General features: G+C 44.0%; 2 protein-coding genes across 3 annotated transcripts in view; one reads left to right on the forward strand and one right to left on the reverse strand.

Moving 5' to 3' along the window:
• The window catches only part of pgs1 (phosphatidylglycerophosphate synthase 1), a 59148-nt gene extending 56197 nt beyond the window's left edge, over positions 1–2951 (reverse strand). The window contains exon 1 of one of the 2 annotated variants that reach the window (XM_072558721.1): positions 2841–2951. In XM_072558721.1, the coding sequence (XP_072414822.1) occupies positions 2841–2944 (104 nt within the window). In that variant the 5' untranslated portion in view covers positions 2945–2951. The remainder of the gene's footprint in view (positions 1–2840) is intronic. The other variant, XM_072558722.1, reaches the window with a different exon arrangement.
• Positions 2952–19712: 16761 nt separating this feature from the next.
• On the forward strand, positions 19713–22095 carry socs3b (suppressor of cytokine signaling 3b). Its single transcript, XM_072558724.1, has 2 exons — positions 19713–20719; positions 21238–22095. The coding sequence occupies exon 2, from the start codon at positions 21325–21327 to the stop codon at positions 21940–21942; it is 618 nt and encodes a 205-aa protein (XP_072414825.1). The 5' UTR covers positions 19713–20719; positions 21238–21324; the 3' UTR covers positions 21943–22095.
• The last annotated feature ends 1417 nt before the right edge of the window (positions 22096–23512 follow it).

The raw sequence follows: 23512 nt of genomic DNA on the forward strand, positions 1-23512 counted from the left end.
AGGAATAGGAATAGTAATAGGAAGTAATAGTTGCTTGTCAGACTGGAGGCCTGTGACTGGTGGAGTGCCACAGGGGTCAGTGTTGGGCCCAGTACTATTTGTTATTAGATTAGATTAGATTACTTACAGTGTGGAAACAGGCCCTTCGGCCCAACAAGTCCACACCGACCCGCCAAAGCGCAACCCACCCAGACCCATTCCCCTACATTTACCCCTTCACCTAATACTTCGGGCAATTTGGCTTGGCCAATTCACTTAACCTACACATTTTTGGACTGTGGGAGGAAACCGGAGCACCCGGAGGAAACCCACGCAGACACGGGGAGAACGTGCAAACTCCACACAGAGAGTCGCCTGAGACGGAAATTGAACCCGGGTCTCTGGCGCTGTGAGGTAGCAGTGCAAACCACTGTGCCACCCCGCCGCCCACGATTATCTATATCAATGATTTGGATGAGAATGCACAAGGCATGATTAGTAAATTTGCAGATGACACTAAAATATGCGGTATCATGGACAGTGAGGAAGGTTATCAGAAATTGCTGCAGGATCTTGATCACCTGGAGAAGTGGGCCGAGACATGGCAAATGGAGTTTAACACAGATAAATATGAGGTCTTGCATTTTGAAAAGTCAAATCAAGGTACAATTTTCATGGTGAATGGTAGGGCCTTAAGGAGTGTAGTGGAACAGGGATATCTTGGAGTTCAGGTTCACACTTCTCTGAAAGTGAAATCACAGGTGGACAGGGCAGTGAAGAAGGCTTTTGGCGCACTGACCTTCATCAGTCAGGACACTGAGTATAGAAGTTGGGAAGTTATGTTGAAGTTGTATAGGGTGTTGGTGAGGCCACATTTGGAGAATTATATTCAGTTTTGGCCACTTTGCTATAGGAAGGATGTTATTAAATTGGAAAGAGTGCAGAAGAAAGTTACAAGGACGTTGCCAGGACTCAATGGTCTAAGTTATAGGGAGTGGTTCGACAAGTTTTTCTTTAGAGCATAGGAGACTGAGGAGGGAACCTTGCAGAGTTGTATAAGATCACGAGAGGCACAGATAGAGTGAATGCACTCAGTCTTTTTCCCAGGGTTGGGGAATCAAGGACGAGAGGGCATCAGTTTAGGGTTAGAGGGGAAAGAATAAAAGGGAATCTGAGGGGCAACTTTTTTACGCAGAGGGTGGTATGCATACGGAATGCACTGCCAGCGGAAATGGTTGAGACAGGTACATTAACATCATTTAAAAGGCATTTGGACAAATACCTGGATAGCAAAGGATTAGAAGGATATGGGCCAAGTGCAAGGAAATGGAATTAGCATGGACGGACATTTTGGTCGGCATGAACCAGTTTAGGCCAAAGGGCCTGTCTCCGTGCCGTAGGACTCCGATTCAGGGTAAGTTCTGACCAGAGATAAGCTGAACTGGACCATCCATAGAAATATTGTGACTGCGACAGCTTGTCAGAGGCTAGGAATACTAGTCAGTAAAACAATAGTTCACCAAATTAATTCTTGGGATGGCAAGATTGTTGTTTCAGCAAAGGTTCAATAAATTGAGCCCATATGCTTTGGAGAATGAGGGGGATTTCCAATCAAATACAAAATTCTGGCAGAGATCATAGGGTGCATACAGAAAGAATGTTTCTCTTGACTGGGAATTGAGAATCGGGGATACAGTCTCAAAATAAGGGACAGGAAACTTAGGACTGTGATCAGGAGGAAATTCTTCATTAGGAGGGTGGTGACTCTAGAATTCAGAGGGCTGTGGAGGTTCAGTCATTGTGTTCATTATTGGATTGAGTGATTGTTACAACTTAAAAACAAGGAGATGTGTAGCATATGGTGCTGAAGCAGAAGATCAGTCATTACATTTTCCAAATCACGAGAATGGCAGAGCAGAGCTGACTGGACTACACCTGTTTCTATTTCTCACATTCTTATGAATTTATGATACAATTTAAAATATAATCACAAAGTCACAATTTTAAAAGGATCAGATCTACAAATTTTAAAAGTAAAATTACACAAGGGAGAATGGAATATGAGATTATCTTCATAGGGGCACATCTGTTTGTGTGTACTTTACATTCAAAATTTCAAAGCAGTACATAAAATTACATTTTCCAAACCATGAGAAAGATTAGGCTAACAATTCTTTCAAAACTGTATTAAATTGTGTTCTGAAGAACAGTCAGTGAACTCAAAACATTCTCTTCATTGATGCTGCTAGACCTGCTATATTCCTCTAGCAATTTCTTTTTTTTTGTATGTACAGTATAAAATTACAAGTAACCACGCACAGGTACATCTACTTATTTGTCCAATTAGCTAAAAGTCAGAAATCACTACTTGAATATTATTTATTTTTTTTAGAAAGATGTGAAATTATTGTCACTTTGTTATGAGAAAAGCTCCTTTATTCCCAACACATTTTCTGGAAACCCAGTGACTATTGTTTTTGAAGTGTTTCTCGTGTTGGGGTTGTGCAAAAGATGGAATTTCCGGTAAGCGCTTTTGTGTGTGGTTACTGACTAAAGTTGTCGGTGCAATGAGGGAACAGAACGATTTCAGTGTTGTGAAAGCTGTACATTGCATTATCCAGTTTGCAGCATGTAAGGCTGTTGATTCCCACGGTGGCAGGGAGGGAGCTGGGAGGTTGTTGCACAGAGGGACAGGCGGTTTACAGTAACTGATGGTGATGACAATGTTGTTGCTGCTGGTCTCAGGTCGGTGTCTGGCTCTGGGCAGAGGCCGGGCCCGACTGTTTCTCCCCCCTCCCCACCGTCCCTCACAAACATAAACCGCCGGGAAACGACACAGTCAGCCTCGTCAAAAACCTCACCTCCTCTCCCGCCTCCGGAGCCCCACTTTCATCCTTGTCAAACCGGCAGCGAAAGGTTTCAGCACCGACGCCACCAGCCTGTGCAGCGCGACGGGAGCCGCCATGACTGAGGAGTGAAGCATCCTGGGAGCGAGCAACAGGCTCGAGCTGCGATTAACACATTGGCGACAGCAACAACTACAGCTTGGCACATTGCAAACTGCACACTGTCGACTCCAGCCTCTAAAACGGCATTATGCAGACTCCAAATTGCAAACTGCACAATGTACATTCTGCATTATGCCGTTTTAGAGGCTGACGTTGCAGTTTGCAATGTATAGTCTGCATTGTGCAGTTTTCAAAGCTGAAGTTGACAATGCAGACTGTACATTGCAGACTGCACATTCTCAACTTCAGCTTTGAAGACTGTACAATGCAGTTTATAGATTGGCACATTGCAAACTGCACAATACAAGCGACATCTTGGCACTTTGCAAACTGCACATTGTCAACTTCTGCCTTTAAACACGCACAATACACACTGTACATCACAAACTGCGCATTGTCAATTTCAGACGAAAACTGCACAATGCAGGCTGCAGCCTGGCACTTTGCAAACTGCACATTGTCAACTTCAGCCTCACATTTTGCACAATATAGACAATGCATTATAAATTGTGCAATGCAGAATCAAAGAATAACTCCAAACATTGTAAATTGCACAATATTGACCACAATTGAACTTATTGCGAACTGCACATTGTGCCATACGCAAGGCTGAAGTTTTCAATGCAAGACTCGTAGTGCAAACTGCAGCTCTAAATATTGCAAACTGCATAATGTAAACTGCAACCTCGCTCTAAGTTGAACAATGCACCTGCAGCTTTCCATGCTACAAAATACATAATGCAACCTACTATTTACATGTTGCATCAGGAAAATGAAACCTGCAGCCTTACATGCTGCAAACTGGATAATGCAATGTACAGCTTTACATGTTGCCAACTGCATCATGGATCGTACATCCACACAATGCAGATTGTCACTTTTCATGCTGCAGATTGCCAATGCAACTTTCAGCTTTACATAAAGCAAATCTGGGATTGCAAACTGCAAACCGCATAATGTAGGTTGAAACCTGAGATGTTGGAAACCTCACTGTGCAACCTGCAGTCCTTGCAAACGCTGAATGATGTGCAACCCGCACAATGCAAACTAGATGATAAAACCTCTCATACTGAAACCTGCAACTTTTACACACAGCAAGCAACTCAATGAAGTTTGTCGCTTTGGATACCACTAATAAATGCGCAATTAAGTCTATTGTCCTGCACACTAGAAATTGCTTGTGCAACCCTACAGACTTCAATACGCATACTAAAAGCTGCGGCCTTACGTGCTGCAATCTACAAAGTGCAAACCGCTGCAAATTGAAATGTGCAATTTACAACCTTACACGCTGCCAGCTACAAAATGCAAGGTGCAACCATATTTACAGGAATCCTGACACAGGTATCACAAACTGCACAATAGTAACAGCAGTCAAAAAGTGTGGTACCGGAAAAGGCAGCATCTGAGGAGGAGAGTTAATGATTCGGGCATAAGCCCTTCATCAGGAATGCGGGGCTGTGGGGAAGGGTGCTGGGAGATAAATAGAAGGCGGGGGGGGAAGTAGCTGGGAAAGTAATAGGTAAATTCAGATGGGGGCAAATAGTGATAGATTGTAGTGGAGGGTGGAGCACATAGGTGGGAAGGAAGATGGACAGGTAGGACTGTTCAAGAGAGCGGTGCTGAGTCGGAGGATTAGATCCGGAATGAGGTGGGGGGAGAGGAGATAAGGAACCTGGTGAAGTCAACATTGATGCCGTGCGGTTGGAGGGTCTCAAGGTGGAAGATGAGGCATTCTTCCTCTAGTCGTCAGGTGCATAATGCAGACTGTCAACATTATAAAATGCAAACTGCACCATGAAACCTGCAGCCTTAACAGCTGCAAATTGTGCAATGACGTCTGCAGCCATACATTGTTCAAATTATGCAACGTAAACAGCAACCCTCCATGCTGCAATCTGCACAATGCAAGCTGCAGCCTTATAGTGTTGCTAAATGTGCATTGCAACCAATTGTCACATCAACAAAGTGCAATCTACAACCTTAAACACTGCTAAGTACAAAATGCAACGCAGAGCCACATGACAAGCAGTGCTACCTTGGGGTACATACTGCAACCTATCGGGAGAGATACCGTGATCCAGTAGGTGGTTCTCCCAGGACGAATCTGAGCTGAGAACCTTCATCTTCAGAAGATCACGAGATCATCGCTGGATCGTGATTGCAAGCAGAACTTGGAGGATCATTGGTTAGGCTGAGCAGCAATTGGTGGATCTTTATACTGACTTCAGCCTAACGTCAATTCAGTAACCAGTCAACCAGAGCCACAGTCTCTGCTAGTGCCCACACCCCAGGACAGGGGAGAGAGGGGGGGTCTGAAATACAGTCAGGGTGAGAGTGAAGTGGAAGAAGGGTCCTTCGTGAAGAGAGTCCTCCTGGATTGCTGTGGGTTCCAAGCAGCAGATATTTTCTGGTGATGTGGTGAGAAGGGCTCGCCTGTGAGATCCTTTATGTACACCCGGACTTTCTACCGCACCGCACGCTGCCCTCGAAGTGGCTGTGGAGGGGACGAGACTGTCATACACCTCCTTCTGGAATCTGCCTACGCAAAGGAAGTCTGGAGGAGAATGCAGTCGTGTTTGTCGAGATGCACCCTGAGCAGCTCCATGATGCGGGACTCCGTGCTCTACGGTCTGTTGCCCGGGACGCACACTGAGGCGAACATCAACTGTGCCTGGAGGATCATCAACTCGGTCAAAGATGCTCTTTGGTCTGTCTGAAACCTGTTGATCTTCCAGCTGAAGGAGCTGACCCCAACTGAGTGTTGCAGACTGGCACATTCCAAGGTCCAGGACTACGTGCTGGAGGGACGTGCTACGTGAGGGACGTGCTGAAGCTTGGGGCAGCTGCCGCCAAGGCGTGGTGGGGAAAGACTACAGTGTAAGGTCTGCCTGCCTAAGAAGAACAGGGGGCCCACTCAGTAATTGGGCCCCGCTGACACCTCAGCAAAATATCTGGATGGTCAATGTACAGACATATGAATGATTAATTCCGATCTCTATATATAAAGAAATGGAATGTATACGTATGTATAGCATGACCAATTGTATAGATACCAAAATAATTTTATGAATAAAGTATATTTTTGAAATAAAAAATATTTTCTGCCTTCAGGATTTCGTCAGCGGGAGGCTACTTTGACTTGACCTTCAGGAGTGTGAAGGAATGTGAGCATCTCCTGAAGGAGGTGAGGAATCCCTCTCCGTCCTGTCTGCAGCACCATTGTTTATTCTACCTGCACAGAGGAGCCGATTGTTACAATCCACATGTACAAGCCCCATGCCCCGGGATGCAGATGCCCTGACCTTCCAGGAAGGTACATACAGCTAGAAGGAGGCAGTAGTGACTAGTGGACCCTATCAGCGTCTTATTCAGCAAGCGGCAGGTCAAGGTGACCCTAAAGGTGGATGCTAGCGGGAACATCCTCCACCCACCCTCCAGCTTCGCAATCGGACGGAGCCGAGGCTATCTTACAGGAAAACCTGGAGTGTGTCTCACCTGTAGGAGGGCAATGGACCTCAGGAGGGCCACCTGACGAAGGATTGCAAGAAGTCCAAGGTCCAAGAGCTACATCTTACATGAGGAAGCAGGCCACCTATACAAGGCCTGCTCAAGTTTGGAGGGGCACTGCACATATGCTCAGATGGCCGTAAGTGTAAATGTGCCCAAAGGATAATCAGGTGTCACCTTCCAGCGAGAAAACTGAAATGAGGAGCACCCAGTAGGAAGATCAGGCTGGACAGCAGGAAAAGGTATCCAGCATCGAGTTAGTAACCAACCCAACCTCCATCTGAACAGATGGACTCAATGGAGGAGGAAGAAATGAAGATGGCATGGTGTGTGGATACCTGCGAGAAACAACCAGAAAAGGAAAGCACATCGGGCCCCTCACAGGACCACAGCAAAAAGGCAAAAGGCGGCCGAATGATGGACACACCAGCAGTCCTCTGACGACAAAGACCTGTGAAGGGATGGCCACCAACAAAGCAAGGCAAACAGAACCACAGGAGAGAGGGAGAGGAGCGGCCCACCCAACCTGGAAACATCAGACAATTCAAGGGGTGCAGCCCAACGTCCGTCCATCAGGAATCATGGGGTACCCACCCCACCAGACCTCCCAGCAACTGGGAACAGTGACCGTCTGAATCAGGAGCAGAGCACGACTATCCTTCTATCGGATTCCGAACCAGATCTTCCTGAATCCGTTCTCACCTTGATGACACCGGATCAGAGCAATCCCCCCCCCCCGGGAGGGACAGGATGGCTACCTCAGTGCAGAGAATGTCTACCACTTCGCCCATATCATGGGGATGCGGGGAGTCCCCCGGTGACAAGACAGCAGGCGAACGGACAGAGTGGGTCTGCAGTTAATTCAATAAACTTTCAAAAAGCTTGGTGGGACTTGATAGGTCAGGACCTGCTGCAGTGTACAACAGTGTGCTTCTGCCAGGTAGAATGGATGAATCCACGAGGAAAGGGATCATCACCCTCACCAACGAGCCAAAAGGGGAGAGGGAGGAATTTAGAAATTGGCAACCAATTTCGCTAATGAACGCAGAATCCAGTCCAACGTCATCACCAATTGGATCAAGTCTGATCTCGGATTGGCGATTCACCCCAACCAAGCCTGTGCTGTACACAGAATGATCTCTGAGCCTCGTGCTTCTCAGGGATACAATCACCTATGTGCAGGATAGCAGAGGTGATGCCTGCCCCAATGCTAGTATTGATGTACATAGCATTAAATCTAATATGCGATGTGTTTCCACGTTGGTTTACCTGGCCAATGTCAAAACAGACCTCCCAGTTTCTGCAGGAGTGCGGGATACTGTACTTCGGCAGCTACAGGAAATAGTCAAACTTCTGGGGCCCCACAGACCTTCGATTTGGTCGGGCAGAAACGATAGCCGTTCCTTCGGCCTAGATATTCTGCTGCAAGGAGGCAACTTCACCATTTCCAAGGTTAAGGAAGTGGTGGGTAGGCATCTCTTCATTTGCAGATTTTTACAGCTGAGCCAACCGATCCTTTATCCCCTTCACCATCAGGACAGATCATCTGAAGATGCTGGGAATATGGTTTGGAGGAGCCTGGGCATGAGCAAAATCTTGGGAGGAGCATATTGCCAAATTAAGGTAGAAATAGGGCTTTTGGGAGCATCAGTCCCTCTCCATTATGGGTAAAAACCTTCTCATCATGTGTGAAGCACTCTGTCTCTGTTATTGGACATGACACAAGACTGGCCCATTCCCAGAACCTGTGCAATTGCAATCACCTGAGCCATTTTCACTTCAGGTCTAATATGGACTGTGTCTACAGAGACTTCATGCACAAAACACTGGATAAGAGGGGGAAGAACACACCCAATGCCTCAAACACCATGTGTGACTATGTACTGAGGTTCTACCTGTCCCCAGTAGTGCAAAGGACAAGACTGGCCTCATAGCCTCATAACATGCCAAATCATTGGACCATTCTTGTATCACCTATTCTTCAGGGAGAAATTTGCAAAGAGAAACATCTTCGAGCACAAGTCCATCAGGAAGTGGTTCAGTACATAGCATCCTTGAGACCTTATGGGAAAAGGAGAGGGTGGATCCTATTGGTTTTTCCCTGAGCAGACTACCAAAGTCATTAGGCGAGAACGCCTCGCCACCAGAACACTCCAAAAAGCACCAAGAAATCGTTCGGCTGGTTTTAGAAACCCTCCTGTGTGAGAACCCTCATGTACGCCTGGACTCTGCACCACAGCACGCTGCCCCTGAAGCAGCTTCGAGAGGTTAGAGACTGTCAGACATCTCCTTCTGGGATGTGCTTTTGTGAAGCAAGTCTGGCGAGAGACGCAATGGATTTTGTCGAGGTTTGTCCCAAGCAGCTCTGTGATGCAGGATTCTGTGATCGATCGTCTGTTCCCCAGGATATACACTCAGTCAAACATCAACTGTGCTTGTGGGATCATCAACTCAGTGAAAGATGCTCTTTGGTCTGCCCAAAACGTATTGGTCTTTCAGAGAAAGGAATTGACCTCAACAGAGTGTTGCAGACTGAAACATTCCAAGGTCCAGGACTACATGCTGAGGGATGCATCAAAGCTCAGGACAGCTGCCGCCAAGGTGCACTGAGGAAAGACCACCATCTAAGGTCTTTCTGCCAAAGTACAATGCGAGTCCACTCAGTTATCAGACTCTTCTGGTGCCTCAAATTATGTAAACATAGTTTTGTACAAGTAAGAAATGCCTTTGGTTTGTTTGTTGGATAGAGTTAAACTCCAATGTTTGTTTGTTTCTTCATATGCTACTGTACGGAACCAAACTGCGTTAGTGACGATGTATGCATATCAGGATATTTTCTATGAATCAAGTATATTTTTGAAATAAAAAGGATGCACACTGAACACCACTGAAAATAATCTGCATTCTTGTATGTTGCCAACTTCACATTATAACATGCAGCACAACATGTTACAAACTGTACAATGCAGACTGCAGCCTTTCATGATGCAAACTGCAACTACAGTTTCCACACTGCAAGCTGCACAACGGAGTTTTCCCGATAGTGTCTGGTCAATCTGTATTGGTTGTTCTCAAACAACAATGCTAAAATATAAAACAGATATTGGCCAGAGATTCTCACTGAAGCAGTAACTTCTATAGCTCACAGTGTTAAGGTCCAGAAATTGAGAATGGAGTGCTGGAAAAGCACAGCAGGTCAGGCAGCATACAAGGAGCAGGAGAATCGATGTTTCAGGCATGAGCCCTTCATTAGGAATTTCACTGTGCTTGCTGTGCTTTTCCAGCACCACAGTCTCGACTCAGCTCTCAAGCATCTGCAGTCCTTACTTTCTCCTAAGGTCCACATACCTAGTGTCCCTGCGAAATTTGTACCTCATTCCATGGCTCTCCATTGCAGTTTTAGAAAAGAGCATAACATAGTGTAGTAGTAATGTCATTGTGTTAGATAGTACAGCAGCTATTCACAGCTTAAAATCCCACCATGGCAACTAGTGCAATTGAACTTCAATTTATAAATCTGAACTGTAAGCTTAGTCTCAGTAACAGTGCTGTGAAACTACCTTTTTTTGTTAAAACCCCATCTGGTTCACTATTATCCTTGAAAGGAAGGAAATCTATCATCTTTACCTGGTCAGGCCATTACACAAAGCTCCACATTCTCAGAATGGTAGTTGACTCTTAGCTAAACTGAAGAACTGCAAATGTTGAAGATCTGAAACAAAAAAAAAACAGCAAGTGCTAAAGAAACTGAGTAGGTCTGGCAGCATCTGTGGAAAGAAAATAGAGACAATCTTTCGCCTCCAGTGACTTTTCGTCATATCTGAAAGCAGTTGGGATATGGTCATATTTATGCTGATGATAGAGGCAGTAGATTGGAAGAGGAATGAATCAGATAGAGGAATATGGTGCACAGAGTGAAATAGAGGGAAAAAAAGGAGCAGACAAAAGGCAATACTGATGATAAGCCAGGGAGGGAGATAAATGTTGAGTTGGTGATAACAGAAAGTGTGAATAGTTGAAAATGGGTTGGCTGAGGTGAGAGCAACCCTTTTTAGGACAGGAGCAAGTGTGTGGGGTGGGCTCTTGACAGATATTTATGCCCTGAAATTGTTCAACTCAATGTTGTGTCCTCAAGGCTGTAAAATATTAGGTGGTGTTATTCCTCCAGCTTGCACTGAGCCTCACTGGAGCAGTAGGCTGGAGGCAGAAATGTTGACATGGAAATATGATGGTATGCTGAATTGGCAGGCAACTGGAAACCTGAGAATACTTTTACAGACAGAATGGGGAGGTGTCCTATAAAGCAGTCACCCAGTCTGCTTTTTGTCTTTGCAAGACAGAAGAGACCACATTATGAAGAGCAAACATGGTAGATTAGATTGAGGGAAGTGCAGGTAAATCGCTGTTTCACCTGGAAGGCAGGTCTGGAGCTTTGGATAGTGACGAGGGAAGAAGTAAATGGACAAGTATTAGACCTTCAATTAGACAATTGGAGACATGAGAAAGTGGGAGTGTGGGGAAGTGATGAGAATAAAGGAGGAGAGAACCAGAGTGTTGCAGAGGAAACAATCCAGGCAAAATGCTGACAAGGGAAGGCAGCGAAATAAGTGGGAGCATCCCACTGGATGGTTTAAAGGAGGCAAGATGGCAGCAGAGTAGGACAGTTCTGCTGGAGCTCCTCTGTTCTGCCTGTTCTTTTTTTCTTTCTTTTTCCTTTTTTGTCTCTCTTTTTTTCTCTCCCCTCAGCACCGGAGATGAATACTGATACAGCAGCAGGCACTAGCAGCAAGTCCCCAGAGCAGCAAGCCCTGGTACACCGTGTGGACTGTGAGTCCCTAGAACACTGTGAGCAGCGAGCCCCTGGTACAGCATGTGGGCTGTGAGTCCCGGAACACTGTGAGCAGTGAGCTCTGGTACAGCGTGTGGGTTGGGAGTCCCAGAACACTGTGAGCTGTAAGCCCTGGTACAGCATGTGGGTTGGGAGTCCCAGCAAAAAGTGAGCAGTAAGCCCTGGTACAGCGTGTGGGCTGTGAGTCCCAGCACACTGTGAGCAGTAAGCCCTGGTACAGCGTGTGGGCTGTGAGTCCCAGAACAGTGTGAGCAGTGAGCTCTGGTACAGCGTGTGGGCTGTGAGTCCCAGAACAGTGTGAGCAGTGAGCTCTGGTACAGCGTGTGGGCTGTGAGTCCCAGCACACTGTGAGCAGTGAGCTCTGGTACAGCGTGTGGGCTGTGAATCCCAGCACACTGTGAGCAGTAAGCCCTGGTACAATGTGTCGGGTGTGAGTCCCAGAACACTGTGAACAGTGAGCTCTGGTACAGCGTGTGGGCTGTGAGTCCCAGCACACTGTGAGCTGTAAGCTCTGGTACAGCGTGTGGGCTGTGAGTCCCAGAACAGTGTGAGCAGTGAGCTCTGGTACAACGTGTGGGCTGTGAGTCCCAGCACACTGTGAGCAGTGAGCTCTGGTACAATGTGTCGGGTGTGAGTCCCAGCACACTGTGAGCAGTGAGCTCTGGTACAATGTGTCGGGTGTGAGTCCCAGCACACTGTGAGCAGTGAGCTCTGGTACAATGTGTTGGGTGTGAGTCCCAGAACAGTGTGAGCAGTGAGCTCTGGTACAGCGTGTGGGCTGTGAGTCCCAGCACACTGTGAGCAGTGAGCTCTGGTACAATGTGTCGGGTGTGAGTCCCAGAACACTGTGAACAGTGAGCTCTGGTACAGTGTGTGAGATCTGAGCTCTGGAAAAGCGCAGGGAAGCAGCTCGGAGCCCTGCAAGGGCAGTGTGTCCTGGGCAGAGACCTGAACGGGGGAGGCAGTCCTGGAGCAGCTGAGAGCTGTTATGGAGCAGTCTGGGGCTTGGAACTTCTGAGAGCTGGTACAGAGTGGTCTGAGGCTGAGAGTGGAGCGGGGGCAGCTGTTGCACCCGGGTGTGGCACGGTCTGTCAGAGCACATGCGTAGCCCCTGCCCTAGCTGACACACTGTAATGTCTACTTGAAATTTCCTATCCTTTAATGATGCCCTATTTTTAACTTACTTTTCAACTCTGTAAGTAATGCAACTACTTTTATTCCTTTGCTGTATCTAAGAATTGTACCTAGGTACGAGTACCTAAGATGTCGCCATAAATAGGCAGACATTATAAAAGCTTTACATTGTACTCCTTAAATAGAGTAGTGTACATGTGACAATAAAAGGGTATTGCATATTCAGTTATAGAATACGTACAGTGTGGAAACAGGCCCTTTGACCCAGCAAGTTCATACTGACCCTCCAAAGAGTAACCCATTCCCTTAACCTATTACTCTACATTTACCTCTGACTAATGCACCTAACCAACACATCCCCAATCACTATAGGCAATTTAGCATGACCAATTCACCCTAACCTGCATATCTTTGGATTGTGGGAAGAAACCAGAGCACCTAGAAGAGCACAGACACACGGTGAATGTGCAAACTCCACACAGGCCTGAGGCTGGCATTGAATCTGGGTCCCTGGTGCTGTGAGACATCAGTAATAACCACTGAGCCACTGAGCCACCATGTATGTTGTAAAGCTTATTTTAAAGCTTTGATATTATTACTCAAATTATTGTAGGTTTTGTGACTTACTTTTACTTTAAACATTTAATATACTTTTTGAAAGTTATTTATTCACAGGATGTGGGCATCACTAACTAGGTGACCATTTATTGTTTTTGCCCAGAGAGCAGTTAAGAGTCAACCACATTACTGTGGATCTGGACTCACATGTAGGCCAGAGCAGGTAAGCAATTTCCTTCCCTAAAGGTCATTAATGAACCAGATGGGCAATTCCAAAAATCAACGATGGTTTCATGGTCATCATCAGACACTTCTGGATTTTTATTAAATTCAAATTGCATCCTCTGGCATGGTGGGTGTAGTGATTGTAACATGGTCAGCTAGGTGGACCCCCTAGAATACGAATTCCCTGATTGGGGCAATTAATCTGGTCCAATCAGGGAGCCCTGGATGACAGATATAAACAGAAGTGTCAGTCCCTGCCCTCCCCTTCACTGTTTGATCACACAGCATTGCCCCTGAGAAAGGAGCTGCTTGTCACTGGCCACTTGGGAGTTTCCTTTCTTCCTGGTGGTGGAAATTGAATAAAGATTCGGACACCTTGTGTCTCTCACTGTGTCTCACACCTACACACACACAACAACAAAAACAAGAGAAAAAAATAAACAGGAGTGTCAGAGTTTCTGTTCACTCTGAGAGCTGGCTCTTGAGAGAGCTGGATCAGTGTGAAAATAAATAAATAAATAAACAGAAGTGTCAGTCCCTGCCCTCCCCTTCACTGTTTGATCACACAGCATTGCCCCTGAGAAGGGAACTGCTTGTCACTGGCCACTCGGGTGTTTCCTTTCTTCCTGGTGGTGGAATATAAATAATGATTTACAATCTTGTTGTTTCTCAATTGGTCCCACACCCGCACACAAAAAAGAAGAAAAAAAAGGGAAGAAAAAAGTTTTAAAAAGTAGAAGTGTCAAAGTTTCTGTCCACTCTGAGAGCTAGCTCTGAGAAAGCCGAAACATTGACAAGTACTATGCAAGTGTAAATGAAGGGTAACTTAGTGACAGGATATCAGCCTCTGTGGAGTTATTTCAGTGGGAATCAAACCTGGGTCCCCAGAAATTTATTTACATCTCTGGATTAATAGCCTACCATTAATAGTACTCGGTGATTGTCTCCCTAGTGCAGTCATTCTTATTATAATTCGTTGTGATTTATTTTAAACATGTAACATTTGAAATGCTGCTAAGTGTAACTTGATGAAAAGGGCTTTTATTTTGGCATGCAAACATTGTAGAAAAGATGCCAGAACAACAGAGCCAAAGACATGAATATTCTTGCTGAGGTACAATAGAAATCTTAGACTCTCAATGTTAAGGCACCCGTGAGAAGTGAAAGCATTGCCGGGGAGAAGATATTCACTACAGTCACTCCCACTAGCACTGTGCCGAGGACAGGAGATCAATGCTGTCGGTGTGAAACTTTAAATCCTAAGTTTTTAGGCAGTGAGCTTCACATGGAAAGATACTCTTGTTAAAATTCTATGAAATGTCATAAAATGAAATTGTCTTGGAGCTGGCTCTGATAATGAATCTAGTATTTTCTTTAAATTAGAAAATATGTGGCCTTTAGATTTTCGCAAGAGTAATGAAATGTATCACAAGACGGCTCAGCATGGTCCATGCAACTGAACTGCATCTGGCTGCACATGATGCTCAACCAGATCATCCCTTTCCACCCCTATTTAATTTCCAAGGTGAAGGGTCTGTGATAATCTTCTAATGGAGCTCATTGAGTATGAGTTTGGATAACAGGCAGTGGCCTGCACTGGTGCCTAAAAGAACAATCGGGGTCTTGTGTTGCAGTAGTAGTCTCCCTATCTCTGAGCCAGGAGACCTGGTTTCAAATCCCATCTGCTCCAGAAGTATGTAATAACATCTTTGAATGGGCTGATTAGAAAGTCCCTTCATTCTGATGAAGAAAAAAGCCTCAGGTACTGGTGACTTCATGGTATTTGTGTTCCATTGATAGCCCCAATCATCTTCAGAAACACAACAATCCTGTGGCATGCAATAAACTGTCCTTCATCCTAAGTAGGGGCATATCAGATTTAATAATATTCAAAGTCCTATCAAAAATGCAGGCCCCTCACACCAGCATTTCTTCATTCAACATCACATGGAGATATCCAATTCACCAATTCCTAATGAAGCAATGTACCACTGACACAATTCCTCAGAAATCATTTCAAATGATGTTCTCTGTGTGTACATTGTCTGGATTAGGTATTTGTTCCTATGCACAAGAAATCGAAAAAGGTTTTCCTTTAGAAGTCCCTGTGTTTGCATCATAACCTCATCATTAACAATGTAATGGCAGTGATATCTCCTGCTAAAGGTTTCAGCACTGGAAGGATTATAGAATACCTACTAAAAGTAAGAGATAAATCCACTTACTCTTCTCTCGCATATATTGTATAGAGTCATAGAGTTATAGAGATAAACAGCACAGAAACAGACTCTTCAGTCCAACTCGTCCATGGGCAAGATTAATCTAGTCCCATTTGTCAGCACTTGGCCCATATTCCTTCCTGATGAAGGGCTCTTGCCCAAAACGTCGATTCTCCTGCTCCTCGGATGGTGCCTGACCTGCTCTGCCTTTTCAGCACCACACTCTTGACTCTGATCTCTAGCATCTGCAGTCCTCACTTTCTCCAAACCCTTCCTAAAGATATACCCACAAGGTCTCTTTACCCTATCCATGTCGTGTGTAGAAAGTAACAGCATGAATTATGAAATGCTGCACAACTCTTATTATGTGTGTTCTAAAACTGTTATAAAGATCAACATTATAGACATTCAGCACTGAAATACATGATGCAACATCGCAGAGCAACATTGCATTAGTAATTTAAGTATTCTTAGCAGCAATACAGAAGACAGCTAAAAAGCTTCCTTTTTAAAAAGCTTTCACTATGCAAACTTACATTAGATATGGTCTCAAAACTTAAAAGTCCATAGTATGTAACATCATAGAAGCCAGTTGAAAGGCATTGAAAATACGGGTAAAAGAAATCTAAAGAAGCTGGAAGCTGGCTTTCCTGCTTTTTCAGGTTCCAAAACGTGTTAAAAAGTACTGCTACTTACTTATGATGTTGCCATTTTCTGGTTCCCCCTAACACAATAGGAAACTCTATCATCTCATACAGACATCTTTGAGGCATAACTGGCAGACACTTTTGTAACTGTGAACCTCGGGACCTTTGGGGTGGATAGAATATGAAGTTTTAAGCTCAGATCTAGGCTACATACAACCTGAACAAGCAGCTGCTGACAAAAGATTTGGAACCACTGACAAATGATGGAACAAATGATGGGGTCACTCTTCCCAAAGTGCAGCTCAAGCATTTCTGGTGTCTCTATTATTTAATATTTGATATTTTAATATTTGTATTTAGGCCTAGAGTCTTTCATGGTGGTTAAAAGTCTAGTGGAAAAACAAATTTGGATATTGTGAGCATATGGAAGATCATTCGGAATGACGGTGATGCTATTGAAGATTGGCATTTAGGAGTGGGATTCGGATTTCTTTGTAATTTTGTTATCATGTGTCTATTTTGATGACAAGTTCCACTAGTGAATTTTTTAGAAGTTTGAGAATGACAATTTTAAATCATGATTCCTTTGAGTACTATCCTGAACCAGAAACATGCTGCAGGGAGGAAATCTACATGAGAATATTTTTAATGTATATAATCTCAAATAGATATGTATCAGTTAGGTCTAAAAGCTGAAGTCGACAGTAATTTGCTTGATCCCTCTGGGAATAACAACTAATGGGTCAAGAAACAATAATGAGATTTTACTTAGGTACAATTTTCATTTAAATGAAATCTGAACATTCTTTATATTTAATAATAAAATGCCTATGATGCTTCAGCATTTGAAGTGTTTGGCATTTATAATAAAGCATTCAGGTTTTATTTGGGTCCTTAGTTATATTATCCATGATCAGGCATTACTGCTTTACACTAACTTGATGCCATCACAATTGTTACAAATCACAGATTAAATATTTTCCATTCTGAAACTCTTTAAATATAGTAAGCAACATATTATGTAATCTATATCATCTCTTCCATGTGAAAGTGTATGTTAACTTAAAATTGACAAGATCAGTTTACTGTACATTAACATTTTTATGAAAGCCAACTGGATGGTCTCAATTCATATTTCATTAGCTCAAGAGTTTTGATAATGTATACGTCATTCATTACTGATGTGCTAGAGACTTGAAAGCACTATTAAAATGAAGAAAATGCAAAATCCTTCCTCATGTTGGAGGCTGAGGGGTGAACTTGTAGAGGTTTATACAATCATGAGGGTCATAGATAACGTGAATAGCCAAGATTTTATTTTCCCAGGGTAAGGCAGTGCAAGATTTAGAGCAGAGGTTTAAGGTGAAAGGAGAAAGATTTAAGAGGAACCTGAGGGGCAACTTTTTCAAGCAGAGAATGGTGCTTGTATGGAATGAGCTGCCAGAGGAAATGGTGGAGGATGGAACAATTACAACAGTATAAAGGCATGTGGATGGGTAGATGAATAGGAAGGGTTTAGAGGGATATGGGCCAAAGCAGGCAAACGGGACTAGGTCAGTTTGGGCAGTGCTCAGCATGGACGAGTTGGACCGATGGGTCTGTTTCCGTGCTGTATGACACTTAAAAACCAAAAACATAGAAAAAAGTCCGAGGAGAAAGTAATGCTGGAGATCAGACTCCAAGAGCGTGGTGCAGGAAAAGCACAGCAGGTCAAGCAGCATCCCGGGAGCAGGAGAATCGACATTTCGAACCTGCACATCCACCAATATCATTTATTGTATCCGTTGCTCCCGATGTGGTCTCCTCTACATTGGGGAGACTGGGCGCCTCCTAGCAGAGCGCTTTAGGGAACATCTCCGAGACACCCGCACCAATCAACCAAACCGCCCCGTGGCCCAACATTTCAACTCCCCCTCCCACTCTGCCGAGGACATGGAGGTCCTGGGCCTCCTTCACCGCCGCTCCCGCACCACCAGACGCCTGGAGGAAGAACGCCTCATCTTCCGCCTCGGAACACTTCAACCCCAGGGCATCAATGTGGACTTCAACAGCTTCCTCATTTCCCCTTCTCCCACCTCATCCTAGTTTCAAACTTCCAGCTCAGTTACTGTCTCCTTGACTTGTCCGACCTGCCTATCTTCTTTTCCACCTATCCACTCCACCCTCTCCTCCTTGACCTATCACCTTCATCCCCTCCCCCACTCACCCATTGTATTTTATGCGACTCTCTCCCCACCCCCACCCTCCTCTAGCTTATCTCTCCACGCTTCAGGCTCACTGCCTTTATTCCTGATGAAGGGCTTTTGCCCGATACGTTGATTTCGCTGCTCGTTGGATGCTGCCTGAACTGCTGTGCTCTTCCAGCACTACTAATCCAGTATTTCGGGTATAAACCCTGCTGAAGAACGTTTTATGCCCGAAATGTCCAATCTCCTACTCCTGGGATTGTGCCTGACCTGCTGTGCTTTTCCAGCACCACACTCCCGATGTAGAAAAAGTTTTGCAAATTTCAGATGATGAAACTTTTCAATAATCAAGACTACGGTTAAAAAAAATAAAAGTCCATTCATAAGTTGCTGTGGGTTTTTTCTTACAAATATAGCAACTCTAAACGTTTATTTAATCCATAAATAACGAGACATTTTATTTCACAAGACGCGTTTTGCCAGAATTTCTACATGGTTTATTTAGGTACAAACGAGTAAACTTTGCTCAGTAAAAATAGAAACATTTCTTCCCTAACAGAATGACCTGGAACCGTAACTTGGTGCCTTCTGGAGAAATGGAAAATGTGCGAGTATTTTCTTCCGCACCGCTTCGGGTTACTCCATGTGCCATCCCGAGATTAGGGAATGAATCATATTTCAATTATTGCTCGGCGTTTGCTCTTCTCAGAAGCGCCGTTCACATTTCGAAAGCGGAATTTGGAAACTCCTTCTGTTGCCTTCGAAATCTAGGCAATCTCCTGCCCTCTCCCCACGGTTCATTCTTGGAAGCCGAGTTTACAACTTTCACAACATTCCCCACGTGAAGAGAATACGGGAAGAAACCAGCTAAGAAGCTCTGGGTTCCGCTTCGAACATTCAAGGACTCTCTGAACACGATTGATTTCATTCCCTTGTGTATTCATAATAACCAAAACCAGAAAGTGCTGGAAATACTTAGTAAGTCGGAGAAAAACAAGAGTACACGTTTTGAGTCGAATATGACTCTTCTGTTCAAAATGTCTATATATTATTTTTCCCGGTAGCGCTGTTGAACTTTCGTTGTCTGAACACGTCAGGGAATAAGTTTGTTTCTGTGATTAAGTTAGTTTAAGTGACTTCGAGCGGAAAGGGAACGTGCAAAAGTGGGGAAAATAAAGTAGCAGTTCTCCCGGACTTTGAATGGAGAGGGGCGATGCAATGTTGCCATGTACCAAGTGATGGCGCCACCAGATCTTTGTGACAAGACTCGAGAGGTGGCAGTAGGAGCAGCTTCGTGACAATTTACATAGAATTAGTTACACTCATCCAGCCACACCAAAATAGAAAAGACGAGCTGAGCCACTTGAGAGGCTTTCTCTGGAGGGCCATTCGTTCTGCTTTCTGATGTATTCCGGGCAGATACCAGGGATTTCTCTTCTCCCCGTTTCATCAGCTCCTTATTCAGAGCAAAATTCCACTCTCGCTGAAGGTCAGAGCCTGCAGTTCCGGGATAACTGATCCATTACGCGAATATACAACCGGGAGGGAGGGAAGGCAAGATAAATGGGGCAGACTTTAAGGATGAGAAACAAGAGTCGCAGAGAGTGAGCGGTAGAGTCAAAAATATCGCAAAAGGAAACGGAGGAAAGCATTACACATTGTGAATGAAAGAGAGAATGAAATTACAAGCGAGCTCTGACAGAGGCAAATTACTGGAAGAGGGTGCCGAACATTGGGCCGCTTAATCTTTTATGAATCGAGGACAATACACCACGTTTGTAAGTCATTGCTAGCAGCAAGTGACAGGCAGGAGGGGGTGAGCCCAGGTTAGAGAGGGGAATCTGACAGTTCCTCTCACCTTCTAAGAATGAAAACACTGATTCAGACTCCCCCAGAACTGGTTCAAAATCAATACCCGTAAAGGAGCGTATTCTTTAGACACTTCCCTTTTCTGGCAAATCGCCCATTTTTTTCTTTTTGAATCACGTTGTTACCAGAACTAATGCATTTCCAGGAACGCGAGGGGCGGAGCTTGAACACAATATAAAGGCAGGCTCCCAGAGCAAGTCTGTTAGAAGGTATCAGAGAGAGATCGTGATAAGCACCGTTCTAGAGAAGTCTGGCAACCGTCTGATCGACCCACACACACAAACTTTATCGACTTCTTGAAATACATTTAAAAGGGCATTGATCTGAAAGGAGCCAAGCAGACGGAGTGCCTCTGGACGTAAGCATTTGTGTGGTTCACACACACACACACACTGGCTCAGAGACTGTAAGAGAAAATTAGCTTGGGTCCTCTCCACTGCCGACCTGAGACAGGCTTCAATCCTCAGTTTTTTTTAATTAAAGAAGGATTTTACTGCGTTGATTTGAACAGGAACAAAAGAAGTTACAGTTGAAGGTAAGTTGCCTGGATTTCCTGTCAGTCTTGCTTTGGAACTATTTCCCACCGCGTGCAGTTGGGAACTTTTATGGGGAATCTTCGATTGTAGTTTAGTGGGGGTTTTTTTAAAAAAAAGCAAGAATAGAATTATCCTGGAGTTTTTGTTGGGAACTTTTAATAAACACGGGGGAGAAGTTTCATGCATTATGTGCTTTGAGAAGGTCATGTCTTTTCGTGTTAGTGAGAATGTTAGCAAGGACATGAAAACAGTGCCGGGAACTCTAAGCAGGTTTACACAACATCTGAAACAAGACAAACAAACCTTTCAACTTCCACCGTCCCTACTGTTGTGAGAGTGAAAGTCTAAAAGGTTCGTTCGTTTGTTCTTAAGATTCTGCTGAGTGAGCCCAACATTTCCATCTTTTGTTGTACTGAAAGTAGGTTCATCTGCTGTAGCATTGCCTAGTTAAACGTTATGGTTATGCACATTCTAGTATCAGTTACTAACTGGCATTTTTTTCTCTCTCTTTTCACAGAGGCGGGAAACCTATCAACAAGCCACTTATGCTTTAGCAGAAGTTTACAAATTCTTCCTGAACTTCCAATATTTGGACGTATCTGCAATGGTAACATACAGTAAGTTTGACGGGATGAGCCGTCCTGTCGATGTCCCGGCACAAAGACTCTCTTACCGACTGAAGACGTTTTCTTCCAAAAACGAGTACAACTTAATTGTGAACACTGTGCGGAAACTGAAAGAGAGTGGTTTTTACTGGAGTACAATGAATGGGGGGGAGGCGAACATCCTCCTGAGCCCCGAGCCAGTTGGAACTTTTCTCATAAGGGACAGCTCAGACAATAGGCATTTCTTTACCCTTAGTGTTAAAACGGAATCGGGTACCAAGAATCTGAGGATACAGTGTGAGAACTGTTCATTTTTCCTGCAAACGGACCCTAAAAGCACCCAAACCGTTCCTAAGTTTGACTGTGTGTTAAAATTGATCCACCATTATATGCCTTCAAAGTCTACAGACTCAGGGAATGTGAAGAGAGTTTATTTCATTTACTCTGGGGGTGACAAAATTCCTTTGGTACTCTCCAGACCTCTCTCATCTAGTGTTTCAACACTGCAGCACCTGTGCAGGAAAACTGTAAACGGACATGTAGAGGTATCTGGTAAAGTTCAAGATTTGCCTGTGCCTGTCAGACAGTTCCTCAAGGATTATGACGCTCCAGTATAATCCTGAAATTGCCATATGAACTTTTGAAGAACCACATAGCCTCTTGGCTGGATAACTAAGCTTGAAGAAACAGAAACATTTGCACTCATTTTTTATTTATAAAAAAGTTTCAATAATTTATAATAAAATGCACTATTTTTAATGACAACAAAATTGCATGCTTCGTTTCTGAAATATGTCATCTGTTGCTGGTGGAGCTTTTCAACCAGATGGTGTTTAAAACATATAGTTTGAAACATATGTCAGACAAAGTGGAGTTCCAAATGTATATATCCATCACTGCCTTTACTTTGTCAGGTTCCTCCAAACACTATAATGTAAAAAGCACAAATCTGCTTTCAATCAGCCTCCAATGTTGTCCTCTTCCATTTTTTAAAGGACCAACTTGGTATTACTGCTTTAGCAGACTACCAGAAAAAGGCATGCTCTATATCACTCTTAGCTCAATGGAATAGTATTTGCATCCCATATGATTGTGGGGCCTAAGGTAGCTAGCATATTAAACTATTTAAAACACACCAGTGTAGCAACATTTCATTAGGATATTCAGAGTACTGCACATTTCTAGCTGTTTTGACCACACTGTAGTTAAACCACGCTGACATGTGGACAGATGCAAATACTCAAGAACCAACATCACCATGTTTGAAGAGGTTTAATCGTGTGCATTGTTCGAACAATTTCAAGTGCTGCTATTTTCTGCAAAGGTTTCTCTGAAACAGACAGACTATTGACTTTCATTCAAAGCACCACCCCTCTGTTTTCACACATTTATTTCCTGTAATGCTTAACTAGTGGCTAGAGTTTTTGTGTAAACATTTAATTGTGCTTTCTATGAATAAGAAGGATCTCTTACATGGTTAGAAAGGGACAAAAATATTGTGTATTCAGTGTATATAATTTTACTGATAAGCACTAAATTGGATTCCAAACAATTTATGTACCTCTTTTGTATTCAAAATCTAAGTTTAAAATTGATAATTCACAGAAGTATCCAAACTTAGCTGCATTTAGCACATAATACTTAATGGACTCCAGTAGAGCCCCTCGAACACCATTATCATAACCCCTATGGCATTTGGAACTGTGCATGTGATTCCATTAAAATGCTGTCCAATTTACAAATCTTTCATTCAGTATAGCTTTAAAAGCCTATAGCAATAAAGCAGAATCTTCTATGCAATCTCTTTTTATGGTTGTACTAAGTGTTTAAAGGCTGAGTTTGTAATGTAAGCTATAACTTACAATGAACTCAGCTAGGTTGACCATGAAGGGAGTGCTTGTAACAGCTGGTAGTTATCCACAAGCAGCTGAAAGCTTCAATCATTGGCTCTGTGTTGATGATTATACTCAAATCAATAGCTGTTCACTCAAGCCTTCAGCAATGTAATCCCCTACATCTAGGGCAGCAACATCAGTCAATTCTGGCTTGATGGAAATGTGTTCTTTTGAAATCAATTTATGCTTGTGCCAGTAATCACTTGCCACTATATGCGCAAATGTGAATGGCTGGGAATGCTGATAAATTTAAATAGCTGTGGTTGTGTGGTTTGATTGTGTACACTGCATA

The sequence above is a fragment of the Chiloscyllium punctatum genome, chromosome 39, assembly GCF_047496795.1.
Source record: "Chiloscyllium punctatum isolate Juve2018m chromosome 39, sChiPun1.3, whole genome shotgun sequence".
NCBI lineage: Eukaryota > Metazoa > Chordata > Chondrichthyes > Orectolobiformes > Hemiscylliidae > Chiloscyllium > Chiloscyllium punctatum.